We start from the raw sequence: 12,819 nt of genomic DNA on the forward strand, positions 1-12,819 counted from the left end.
CTCTGATCTGAGAACAGAGGGGGTGACCCTCTGCCCAGCAGGGGAAGCATGCAAAAAAGAAAAGGAACAGAGAGAGAGAATGATAAAGAATCGAGCCGTAGGGAATGTGTGTGTTTCTATTAGAGAGCTGTTGTATTTGAGAGAAATGCTTAGAATGCTAATACTCAGGGGCGTCGCTACTGGGGTACATAGGGCCTGGGCATTTGTGGGGCCTTGAAGTTCCTGAAATTATATTTATCATTATTTTACAATTGTGTTTTTGTTTTAATCTGTGTATTGGAGGTCAATTTTGGATATGTAAGTAGTTGAGGCAGTTCTTCTGACATATTGATTTAATCCCTAAAAATATATAAACATTCAATTAAAATAGTAACATGTTTAAGTTAAAAAGGCCAATAAATATGTGAGTAATAAAAAGATGTGCTAGTGTATTTAGGCCTTTTATTTTTAATAAATTGATTATTTGTTTTCATTTTCTCTTGACAAACTTGACTTGGGATTAAACTTTTTAAGAAATATCAATTGGCAATCTCTGTTACAGTCATGAAGGGGCATTATTACAACCATTTATGCATTACTAGTACTAGGTTAGTACAATAGTTAAATCTGTAATGTTTTGTACTACACTGCACGGTGTCTCTATGAAAGAAACACAATTCGAATTAAATATAGTTAAACTATCAATTCATATTAAAGGGGATACGGAGGTGATCTATTCATATTTATGTGTGATTCAGCGCGTACAATGCATAAATATAATAATTTACTTAAAAATAGCGTGGAGGGGCTCCACACATTGCCTTTGCACAGGGCCCGAGATTCTGTGCTACGCCCCTGCTAATACTGTAACACATGTGCATGCATAACATAGTTTTAACATAAAAATCACACACATAACTATTTGTTTGTTCCATCAAAATAATATATGACTATTGACTACGCTGTACATACTTGATTTACTTTATTACTGCATTATTTGGTCTCAAGCAAAGCATGTTCATTAGATTCTATTTTTGTTTTGAAGAAAACAAACCACTGCCTAAATTTTGTCTGAATGTAGTTTCTAGATTTACAGATGATGCCAAATTTTGGTACTATCACTAATAGAAATGTATCTTCAAAACGGGCACCTTACAGGAAATATTACTTAATTTAACTTTTTATTAATTACATGATGAATTAAATTGCAACAACAGATAAGTCTGCCTTTAATTATTTTTTTAATCATGTTATTATGTTTTTATTATGTTTTATTGTGTTAGTTTGCAGCTGTATTTCCTGAGTTTTTGTAACCTATTCAAAACAACGAGTTGATATTACTTTGAATGCAAAATAAAAAAACATCTTTGAAAATCAACTCTTTAATTATTATTATTAATATATTATCATTATATATTTAAAATAATTGAGGGTGAGCAATAGTAATTATTTATTTTTGAAAATGTCATGGAGATACAATATGAAGATGCAAGGTTTCCTCTCAAAAGATGCATTATTAAACAAAATAATTCCCGACTTTGAGAAATAAGTCTAGAAATAGGTCAAAAATTCATTGTTTTCAAATGACAAGCGTTGATTCTTCAAAATACCGTTATTGCATCTAACCAACCAAAAACACTTTTTGAATTTTAATAAAGACACCACTTTGGATAAAGACAAGTTTCCCCGCACATCGCACTCAATAATCTTGTCCCCTGGGGAACCACAGAAAAGAGTTTCATCAGAATTTGAATACAACCGGCTATTTAAATCCTCCTTACTGTGAGGAATACTGTGAGGAATGCTGATGCTTTTTACGGTGACAATAACACTCCATGAATCCATCCAAAGCTGTCATTTATTGTCCTGTGTAAGTGGGTGGTTTGAAAGTCATCACTGACCTGGTCTCCAAAGGGACGTTGCTGTTGAGCACCCAGCTGTCCTGCAGCTGCACTGATTCGGGTGTGGTGGGTCCATCGCCCGGGGCAGTCGGAGGGACGTGAATGTGGTTGCGTCGACCACCCAGTGTGTTGCCGCCCAGCGTGTTGCGGTTCAGGGAGTTGGCGGAGGACTGGTGGTGAGACAGCGTCTGGTGGTTGTGTGGTGGAGGGATGGGTGGCCGCAGGGTTGACTGACTGTGATGGTTTGGAGCTCCTGGGGAAAGATAAGGAATAAATTTTACAAAAAATATTTGGTCTATGGCACCCCTACCTGAACAATATTTCAACAAACTCTATACTGTATATTGTTAATTATTTACTGTATATTATTTACTGCATATATACACACACAATTTATATATATATATATATATATATATATATATTATTTATATTTTGTGAAACCAAATACATATATTTAAAGGCAACTGTAAAAATATTTTATACATATTTTTTGCATTATTAACGTTTCCTTTAGATTTTTTTAGTAGTGTAACTTTTAAAACAAGCAAACTAAGTATTATTATTAGGGGACGTGGTAGAAAGATTTTTCCAGCGTGGCATCAGAATCCTACAGAGGGGGTCCTGTATCAGGCCGTCAATCAATTTTGTTTGTCAATGTCAAAAGTACGTCAATACCACTGTGCTCACCGATGCAGGAAACGCGAACGAAATAACAGCGGTGCGAAGGTGACGTGCAATCACACTCAACATCAAATCAGGGAAGGAGGACGTTCTCAGTTATGACAGCCTGCCAAAGCTGTTTGTGTTTTGTTATTCTTTCTTGGCGAATTCAGAGGCGAACGTGCTTGGTGGCGGCAAGAAGCCCCGAAAAACACTCAGCCACACAGTTTGTTAAGACACTAAGCAGAAACGAAGCTTGTATTTTAAAATGTGTTGGCGTTGCAGGATGCTGTGTCTCCACCAGCATTAATTGACATGGTTTGCCTCAATGTAATCCCTAATTCAGCCTTAACCTGAAGCGTGCGTCTAAGAATCCTCTCTGTGTGACACTAAAACATATTTTATTTTACACCACAACCATGTCCACGTACAGTACAGCAGGCGTCAGCTCTTAACTTCAGGGCTCCTTTGAAGAGGTAACCCGGGGCGCTTGTGAATTACCTGCTATGTAATTATAAAACGAAAAGAAAACAAATCTCTCAATCATGTCAAATCTATTTCTCTTATCAGACGAGAGCAGGAGACCAAGCAAGAAGCTTCAAACATGTTACTAATAATGTTTTCCCACGATACACAGAGTAATGCAATAAAGATGAACCTCGCAAACCAAGGTTTCTACGAGGCAGCACTCAAAACCATTTTCTCAGGCTGCCTATCTCGAGCTTGTTGATCCGTGACAGTTGCCTGAAACGGGGTTTCACAGGCTGAGCTCCTGTCTATCGCTGTCATACGTCTCATCAGCGGGAGTAGATGTAGGGCCAACAGGCAAGTTAAAACATACATGAATCGGAAAAGTATATTTTTAATCCTTTACATTTTATACCAGGTGAATTGCAAGATATGAGGTTGGTGTGATCAGACCGACGTCTTTTTTTGTAAGACTACGAAATGCCTGTGATGTCACATTGATTTCCAGAAACACAGAAACTTGTTTTTGTGGTATATGAAGAGCCATCCCTTTTCCATTTGTTGGGTATTATTGCCTCTGGTTTGTAAATTATTAATTCACAAAAGTCCTACAAATGGTGCTGTCTCTAAAAAATGTGCGTTCTTTATTGTCACATCCATAACACATTTTTTTTCTCTCTTTTGATTAGTTGTACACATCTTGTTCTCATATCTGGACAGATTATTAAATATATCAGTAATAAATACCTTCTCTGAGAATTCAAGTTTTGACTGAAAATGCCACATCTATAGTGCTTGAATTGCTCATATCTTAAATTAACTATAAGTTGTGTGATAAAAGTCTTTGCCAAATGAATAAATGTAAATGTCCATCAGTCCTTACCAAAGTATTGTGGAAGTACAATCATAGCAGTGTTGTTTTGCAAATGCTTGACAGCTACCATTAAAAAATGTCAACCTCTGGGATTAATTCGGAAGAAAATATTTAATACATATAATTGTTCATTCTCAAACCTAATAAGTTGCCCCCATTGGCTTATTGCAATATGATTAATTTCTTTTTTTAGCACACAAATATACAGAGGTTCGTAGCGAGCTCATATTCATCAGCGACACTACCACAGATTTTTGTGTTTTTCATCTGTCTGGCCCGGTTTAGCCAGTATTTTCTCTGAAAGAGGCTTAATCTGTTACAGCAAATACAAAGTCTTCCTCTCTCTTCTTTAATCCTGTTGTTGTCTTTTAAACAATATAAAAACATAATGTGCCAAAGACTACAAGATACGGATGTGTATAAGTGACAGAAAGAACGAGAGTGCGACAAATAGAGACAGAAAGGGGGATTAAATTCATGAAAGATTTTATGAAAGTTTATTAACAAACAAAACATCTAAATCCAAAAGAAAATGGATCAACTGCGTGTGTATAAGAATGCATATAAGTGTAAGTAAAGTGGATCAGCGCTGGCCTCGAACAGCCGTGACGTATAATCTGCTATTTCTCGCTGCATTACAATTGGAAACTATGGCCAGATCAAACATAGAATAAAGGCAAAGCCCATCTCTGAATGCTGGGAATTGGGTGTGATCCTGGGCGATCAGACTCAATGGGGTGGGTGATGGGGTTCTGACCCCCTGTCTAAATCTGGTGAGCGAGACTGGGTGAGATCACGCAGGACCGATCTGAGCGGAGTGGCTCTGTGTGTGGGTGACATGTTGATCAGTGAAGCGGAGCTGAGGAAATGGACGAGTCTCAGTGCATCTCTGCTGTTTTTATCTAAACGCATCTTCGCACCATAAAACCCACTCTATCTACACCGATGGACCATTAATGGACCATCTGATGCACACCAAACACAAACATGGCCAAGAGCAGGTTCAAATTGCCAGTTCAATTCTAAATGGCTGGTGTTTGAAAAATTCTAGTCAGGTGTCACGGATCCTCAAACTGCAGTTAGAAAACAAAAACATATTGACTGTATCAGGTTGCTGCAATAAGTGTTTGTGGGGAGACCTATTAATAATCAGATTAAATGTTCATGAGACTAAGATATTCAAAATTGTAGGTCTTCCACAGTCATACGATAATTTAGGAAAAGATCGAAAATATTTATCTTTCACATCCCACTTATAGTAATTCATTCACTTAAAGCAATCAAGAAAAAACATTTGGCCAACACTACCTATTTGTCACAGGATAAATTCACCCAAAAATATAAACTCAAACCTGTACATGTACATGTTTTGAGAAAAGTCTACATGTTCCCATACAACGGATGTCAATGGAGGCCAATGTGGTTTTGTTACCAACATTCTTCAAAATATTTTGTGTTCTGCGAAGTCAAAGATCTTAAATGACGAGAAAGTAAATGATCAAATAACTTTCATTGTTGGGTAAAACCTTCCCTTTAACTGCAACGGGAGTGTTTAATCACCCTGAGAACCAAATTAGACAGATATGTCTGACTATACAGGCTATTTCCACACTCAACCATTCAAACATGCTCTACATAAATATAAAAGTAATTCTGCAGCGCTAAGGTGAAATGAAGTTCAGTTCCTGTCACTCATTAGCTCTTTACGGTGTGCTGGAAATAGGTCTGGACATTGTTAACTTCTGTTTAAGGGTGCTTTAGTTTGTAACACTATATATATGGCTGTCTGGGGCCACAAGATGAATGCATTCTCTTCTCTAGAGGCATGTTCCCTGTGGCTGGAGTAAAAGTCCGCGTCAGCATGCTGCTATCAGAGTAAATCCGGGCCATGCGGCCTGATTTGGGCCCAGGTGCGGTTTGAGAGCGGGCAGTGTACAGATGTTCTGCGCGGGGAAGGGGGTGGCCTCTTAACCTGCGAGAGACTCCTAACATCTGCCAATATACATGCAAATACTCTCCTGAGATGTGTACACACACAAACGCATGCACACACAATCATGGAAATGCACAGACACGCATTGAAGGCAGAAGCATTTGAGGACAGCAAAATACTTAGAACCCAGTAAGTCTTAGCCATACACACATGGTCTTCGATACAAAGTTTCAGTGTTGAGGAGCAACTAAAAACTTTCAAGTCATTTAAATGCATAGTTAATTGATAAATTAACAATTCTTTCATCATTTAGTCACTCATGTCGTTCAAAAACTGTCTATGACTCTCTGTTCTGTGGAACACAAGAGAAGATATTTTGACAAACGTCTCAGTGGTTCTGCGTTCTGCAGAAGAAAGAAAGTCACACAGGATTCGAATGACATTTTTTAATATTAGTTTGTAGTGCAGCTACTGTACCTACATTTCTATAAGTGTACCTTGGTAGTAAAGTAGTGTCGATTATGAGTAGTGTGTTTTTTGTTAATCTACAGTTTTAAAGAAGCTTTTCCGACACAGTGAGTTTGTGCACGAGGCCACTTTAACACTAGCTTAAAAACTGGCTCAACACTTTAATCTCATTTAAAAGCGAACTTGCAATATAAATACACAACAGAGCCAGGAGAGCTCCTCGCAGCCTTATCCGGCGTCTCCAAGGAGAATTTAAGTGACTGTTATCGCAGATGATGACACTTACTCTTAGTCAAGCTAGATAAAGAACGATCAATGTATTGTGTTTCGTTCCCTGTTTCCTGATAAACCATTCAAAACAACACTAGCCAACAAAGACAAACTACAGCTTCAGCCACTCCCTGGTGACAAGACTTATGGATCACGTGTGGGATATTATACACTAAGTTCCTACATCTGTCTGTCCTCATTCAAGGTTAGGTAACACTGCTTTTATTTTTACTGATTCTCCACGAATATGTTTTAAACAGCACAACCATCGACGAAAAACAGCAAAAAAATATTCCTAAGCTTGGGAAAACAAGGAATGAAAAGTCACCACTGACAGAGGCGAAACAGTGTAGTCTCCCGTCAGCCGTTCCTAGACTGATGAAAAGGTTGTTTTCATATTCATGAGAAGCATTCTTCATTCGTAAACCTCGGCACGCATCATCAGCTTTTATCCCGAGCAGACTGTGAAATAGCTGTGTTGAAACTCAGTGTGTGTGTGTGGGTAAAAATTCACACCCGCAGCGCACAGTAATCGCTGTCCTTTTCACTCCCCGATGTCTCCTTTACTCTAGGACACTGACAGATTTATACACACACTGAAACACTTATTTTTGGAATGACTAATTGAAGGTTTATTTTAGCGGCACAATCTGGGTTCTTTGTCCGTGAATGTTTTATAAAACTCAATGGCTAATACAAACAATTTGAGGGCAGTGCTCGCTATTTGTTTCTGCTTTAAATTTTGCTTTTAAAGTGTTTCAAGATCTGCACAAAGTTCTCTTTTTACACCTCTGCCTCCAGGTAAACCAACATTAGCATCCACACATCATCCACCCTGTAGCCAGACAACACAAACTGATAGAAGCCGCTGGACGTAAGCCATAGAAACCTTGGGAAACAATCGGAGTGAAACCATAAACGTCAATTTGAGATGATAAAGGAGTTCAGAGAGAGGCCCCAGACTGCAGGAGGTATAAGCGAGTGTGATATCGCCGGAAAACGCTTGTGAATAAATAGAGAAGTATAATTAGGAAACAGCCACTGAGACCTTTCATACCCCCATATCACCCCCCACACCCCGCCAATTTTCGCAGATAACAAGGTGGTTTACTCTCACCACAGAGAGTGCCAGGAGTCTACTCTCGGCAGACTGCAGTGATGCTGGATGTAATATACAGCACATCCCAGCTCAGGGCTGGTGGCGTGTTGGCTGCCGGTTCCTGGTACTGTATGCAGCAGACAATAGCAATAAAGTGGAAGATGGAGGTACTTTCGGCGTACAATCACCTAGAGAGGTTTTGCATTGTGCAACTAACATTTTACAACACTGCTTATGTTTTACCATTTCATTGCATCAGCGTTGCAATGGGTCCGTTTACGAAAAAGTTTCTATGAAGACAACTGCAACCGTCACACAAAATGCGATGGACCGACAAATCAGTTTATATTTGTCCAGTTATATCTGTATAGTTTCTTTTTGGCAGATTAGATGTTGCATCTCCCAAATGTACATTCTTTTCAATGCATACTACAAATTCATGTTTTTCAAATGTTTTAGTCGTATTTATGAAGTCATAATTTGTCTTACATTAATTCATTTGATTTGCCATCATTCAATTGCATTATTACTCGCCAGATCTACTAAAAGCAAATAATAATGGAAGTCTATGGGGCCAATGTTGTTTCCGACGTTCTTCAGAATATCTTGTTTTGTGTTCTGCGAAAGAAACAGAGTCAAACAGGTTTGGGTTTGAGTAAATTAAGAAAGTTGTAAATTTTTGTGCGAACTATCCCTTCAATTTCCGAAAGTGCTTTCGTTTTTACCATCATTAATTGCATATCAAAGTAAACAGAATTACAAAATGGCATGGATAAACCGATCAATAAATACATCATTTAAAAAGCAGGACAGATCGTAAACATCTTGCTTCCAAATGCACAAAACACACTTTCACTTTTACTCGCAAGCGGTAATGCGATCTGACAGTACTCACGGTCAGAAGGGCTGCGTGCCAACACGCTCACATTTGCTCGGGCTGAGAGAGCAACGCATTAGCCCACAACTAAATGCATGCTGGAAACATGCACACCCCCTACAACTTAAGTACATCAGTGCACAGAGGACTGTGTCTGAAAATACTTCTTGAAAAAATACTGGAGTTTGTTGCCAGTCTCAAAAGCACAGCATGGCAGTCATCTAGTTTGACACAGATCCAAATCTGCACGGTTCAGCTCATTTTTACTAAAAGCAGATCCCAGTCCGGTCTGCCTAAGGTTAGCACTTAAAGCCACCCCCTGCTCTTCCTGGGACAGTGCCTGTTCTGGGCAGAGTGGAGCAGAGATGCTGAGCAGGATGGAGTTGGCTTTCTGTACACTGCATTAGTTTCACAGTCGAGCTCCGGAGGGCCCACTGGCAGAGGGTAACACATAGCCACCGTGTTTGTTTTCAAGGCCGGGCTTTTGAAAAAAAAGGTTTTTACATTTTCTGTGGTTCAGCACGAGTGTCGGATGCTGTGAAAAGATGCCCGGATCAGCAGCCACGGTCAAGAGCAGCAGTAAGCAGCGAGACACGATTCCCTCTTGTTTCTGCTTGCTTTCTTTTTTGAGAGGCTCTACCATGATCAGCCACAGTTCTTACAACAACACTATTCATAACTCACACTGCCTGTGACTCTAACCTTGTGTCTTACTTTCACAGTAAAGACAACAAGACCGATGCAATTTGAACTGAATCACTCCTGAAGTGTGTCTTTGTTTCTTTCTTTTATCCCAGTTTAATGCGCAGACAATTAAAAGTAGGCCATTTCTAGGACGTGTCCTTCGAAACACTGTGGTGCACAATAACATCGGTTCAAGTAATGCAGTGAGTTTGGGGTGGTGCCTGTTGTCCAACCAATATAAAATGGAGAATGTTTTTTTATTTTTATGATCCCAGTTATTGATGCTACTTGCACAGAAACGTCTCACTTTAGCTTTAATGTTATGTTGTTAATTCTAATGTTGCTCACATCCTCTTCATTTATTTTACTCTCTTACACTCACAACCACAAAAACAATTAAAATAAACAATTAAGCAACAGTATATCCCTAATTACTACTGCGAAACCAAATAAAATTAGCATTTAAAAGGGGGGCGTCAAGCCGAAACTAAACTGTTCACAGTTTCCTCAAAATGGTCACCTAAAACAAATTAGCAAAACTTTTTTCTTTTAAAACCGGTTCACCAACTGTGGAAGGTCTGATTCAATTAAACGATTCAACACATTCACAATGTCATTCATTACTTAAACATCTCTCAGTTTACTTAAAGACACATTCAGACGCCTGCACAGAGAAGGGGCAGAGGTCATGCTGTTTAACTCCGTCTCCTCGACGTTTATCCTTGAGGGAGGTTTAATTAAACATGGCTTGGTTGGTGGGTAACACAAGTAAATGTGTAAGCGAGCTGTGCGCAACTAAACATTTCCCTCACATTCAGTCTCTTTGGCCCAATCCCGTCCTCTAATGAGCAATAATAACAGTTTGAGAGAAGAGTCATCAAATCAGGCTGGAAATAAACAGGCTTTTGAAATCCCACTCTGAAACCCACCCACGCGAGCACGCAAGTGCACGCTTCTCTGTACTGGATACGCAGGCATAAAAACTCAACTACAGAAAAATAAAACAATTATGCAACAGCACGTCTTTAATTACTGCCGCAAAACAGAATAACATTAGCTTTAACGGGGCATCCAGTCCCATCGAAATTGTTTCAACAGAGTTTCTTCAAAGCACACAGTGATTAAACATTCATTGCATTAGGATATATGGCTGATTTCACTGCCTGGAGTATGTGACTTTGAAAGAGGCTAAAAATAGCAGACGATGTCCATTTATAATGAATGGAAAGGCGACGCAAACACCAACACTCCGTACAATTGCTGTGCCAATGTTTCCAGCAGGTGTCTTTGGTAAAATGCATTTGAGCATCACTGTTTAACATCCATTTTTTGATGTGAACTCATTCGTAGGCAGCGCTTTATAAAATATAAAGTACATCAGAAGATAATGAAACAATCATTCTATTATTGATATCAACCTTATAACATATCGCCAAAATCTCGGATGTCCAAACTCAAAATTTAAAAAACACTGTATTTTCTAAATTATTAAATACTGACCAGCACTTTTTAATGCTTTTTATTGTTTAGATATTTGCAAAACCCAGTGACAAAACATAAAGGGTGACTAATAATAATGATTCATGGTTTTTATAAATAAAAACAATATAGTTTGGAGATACTAGGTTTTTCATAGACACTATTTTTCAAGTAAGCTTTCATACAGTTTATTTTGCATTAAAAATATTTTTTTATTTTAGCATCCTAATGACGTTTTGCTTAAAAGATTTAGATCCCATGAATGATTGTTACCATATTTTACACATTCACAGTACAGTACATTTGTACAGTACAATGCTTTAAAACACATGTTAAACACAAATTGTATGTGTTATGTCATGTGTTAACAAGTGTTACAGTATAAAGCATTACACTAGAGGTGTAACCATGAATGTGTGATGTTTAAGCAAGTCGATTTTTTTCAAGTGGGGTAATGTATTTATACACATTTGATCCTCCTGTAGGTTGCACGGTGGCTTTTTGCTTCATTTTTTGGTCATCTGATTTAGATTTCACCTTCCACAGATTGCTAAACTAGCTCGAAACCTGTGTGACTTTTCTCTCGTGGAACACAAAAGTGAATCACTGTCTGTCAAGCACAGCTGCAATTTTGAAAATATATCACATATTTGATCAGGATTGCAACCGGATTTAACTCGCACACTATTTTATCCTTTGGTCATCACAAGGGTAACACACATACAAACATGCATTCAAGTTTTTATAGTATTTCTCATTATATTTCCGAATGAGCTCTCTGTATGCAGGCTAACACAGGCTGTCACTCACAGGTCCACTATGACAGCTGCTATAGCTCAAGCAACGGCTGTGGCACCGTGTGCATGTCACCAGTGTCATCACTACCCACTGGCAGAGATGCAGTCCAGCTGTGCACGATACCCCACTGGAGCACAGACCAGCAATAAAACACAACAAATGAATCAATTCACTGAGAGATTTAACAAGTGAACTATACTAAGGGCACAGTGAAATATATATATGTTTTAGTCCACATACAATTACATACAAACTAAAATACGTACTTAAAAGTACTCTTCTTCTTGTAATGCCTTTAGAATCAGTACATTGGCCAGAGATTTCATTTCTTGCACAGCGATCACTCTCAACAAGATCACAGGATGTTTAATTGGACGGGGTCTTAAACAAACACACATGCAAACTTAATACGCCACACCGAGACCCTGCTACAACATACTCAGACTCTATGAAACAAATTCTAAGCTCAAGGCAACATGATAATAAGCCAATTATTTAGTGGTTTATTTTCAGGCTAATTACAAGCTTTGAAATTCCTCACAGCTGAATGTGTCATCGGATCAAGGAGATGCAAACTATATGACAAACTTGCAAAGAATATGAAAGAAGAAGAATGATTTAGTAGTCTGTAATTTCCAAAGCAGTCATTTTCCAAAATATGATACATTTGGAATACAATGCTTGCAAAATTTGTCAAAGTAGGAGAGTTTTCTCCCACATAGCTCATTAGAATACACAATATGTCTCCATCACACAATAAAACGGCAGCATGATTAGGACACACATTAATATGGACTTAAAAGTTGAACACGATGCAATCGGACAAAAAATGTATAAAACAATAATTGTGAAATAATTGTAAATGCTTTAAAATAACTGTGCTATTAGTATCATTAGCGTTATTGTTGCTGTTCTGCATAGAATGTAACGTATCTGAAGGGTTGTAATAAATGTTTCTTCTCTGCAAATGTAAGTTTCACATCAACCCAGATGTGAAGAGAGAAATACAGAGAATACTAACAGGCTGAATAAAGCTATTAGCGGTCACCTTGTCACCACTGGCGCTTCTATATCCTCTCTCGTATTTTTGAACTTCTCTCATCCATAATCCTTTTGGTGAGTCTTCCCAGAAGTGTGGTGCTGGCAGTGTTGGAGTGAATTTATTTACAGCGTGGTTAGTCTGCAAATGATTGATGTTGCTGCACCAAACAGTAAACCAATTAGAGGCATGATGTAATGTCATTTTAAAAGGTTTATAATCGCGTTGCTCCTGAACCCGGGCCCCTGATCAGCCGTAATAAAGATTTATAGCAGATCAAAGGAGAG

General features: G+C 38.4%; 1 protein-coding gene across 2 annotated transcripts in view; it reads right to left on the reverse strand.

Moving 5' to 3' along the window:
- tenm2a (teneurin transmembrane protein 2a) overlaps positions 1 to 12,819 on the reverse strand; it is a gene marked incomplete at its 5' end in the record, with an annotated part of 196,256 nt that overhangs the window by 63,012 nt on the left and 120,425 nt on the right. For both annotated transcript variants that reach the window (XM_079480154.1, XM_079480153.1), the window contains one exon: positions 1,881 to 2,133. In XM_079480154.1, the coding sequence (XP_079336280.1) occupies positions 1,881 to 2,133 (253 nt within the window). The remainder of the gene's footprint in view (positions 1 to 1,880; positions 2,134 to 12,819) is intronic.

This window comes from Barbatula barbatula (genome assembly GCF_947034865.1).
Source record: "Barbatula barbatula genome assembly, chromosome: 18".
Taxonomy (NCBI): Eukaryota; Metazoa; Chordata; class Actinopteri; order Cypriniformes; family Nemacheilidae; genus Barbatula; species Barbatula barbatula.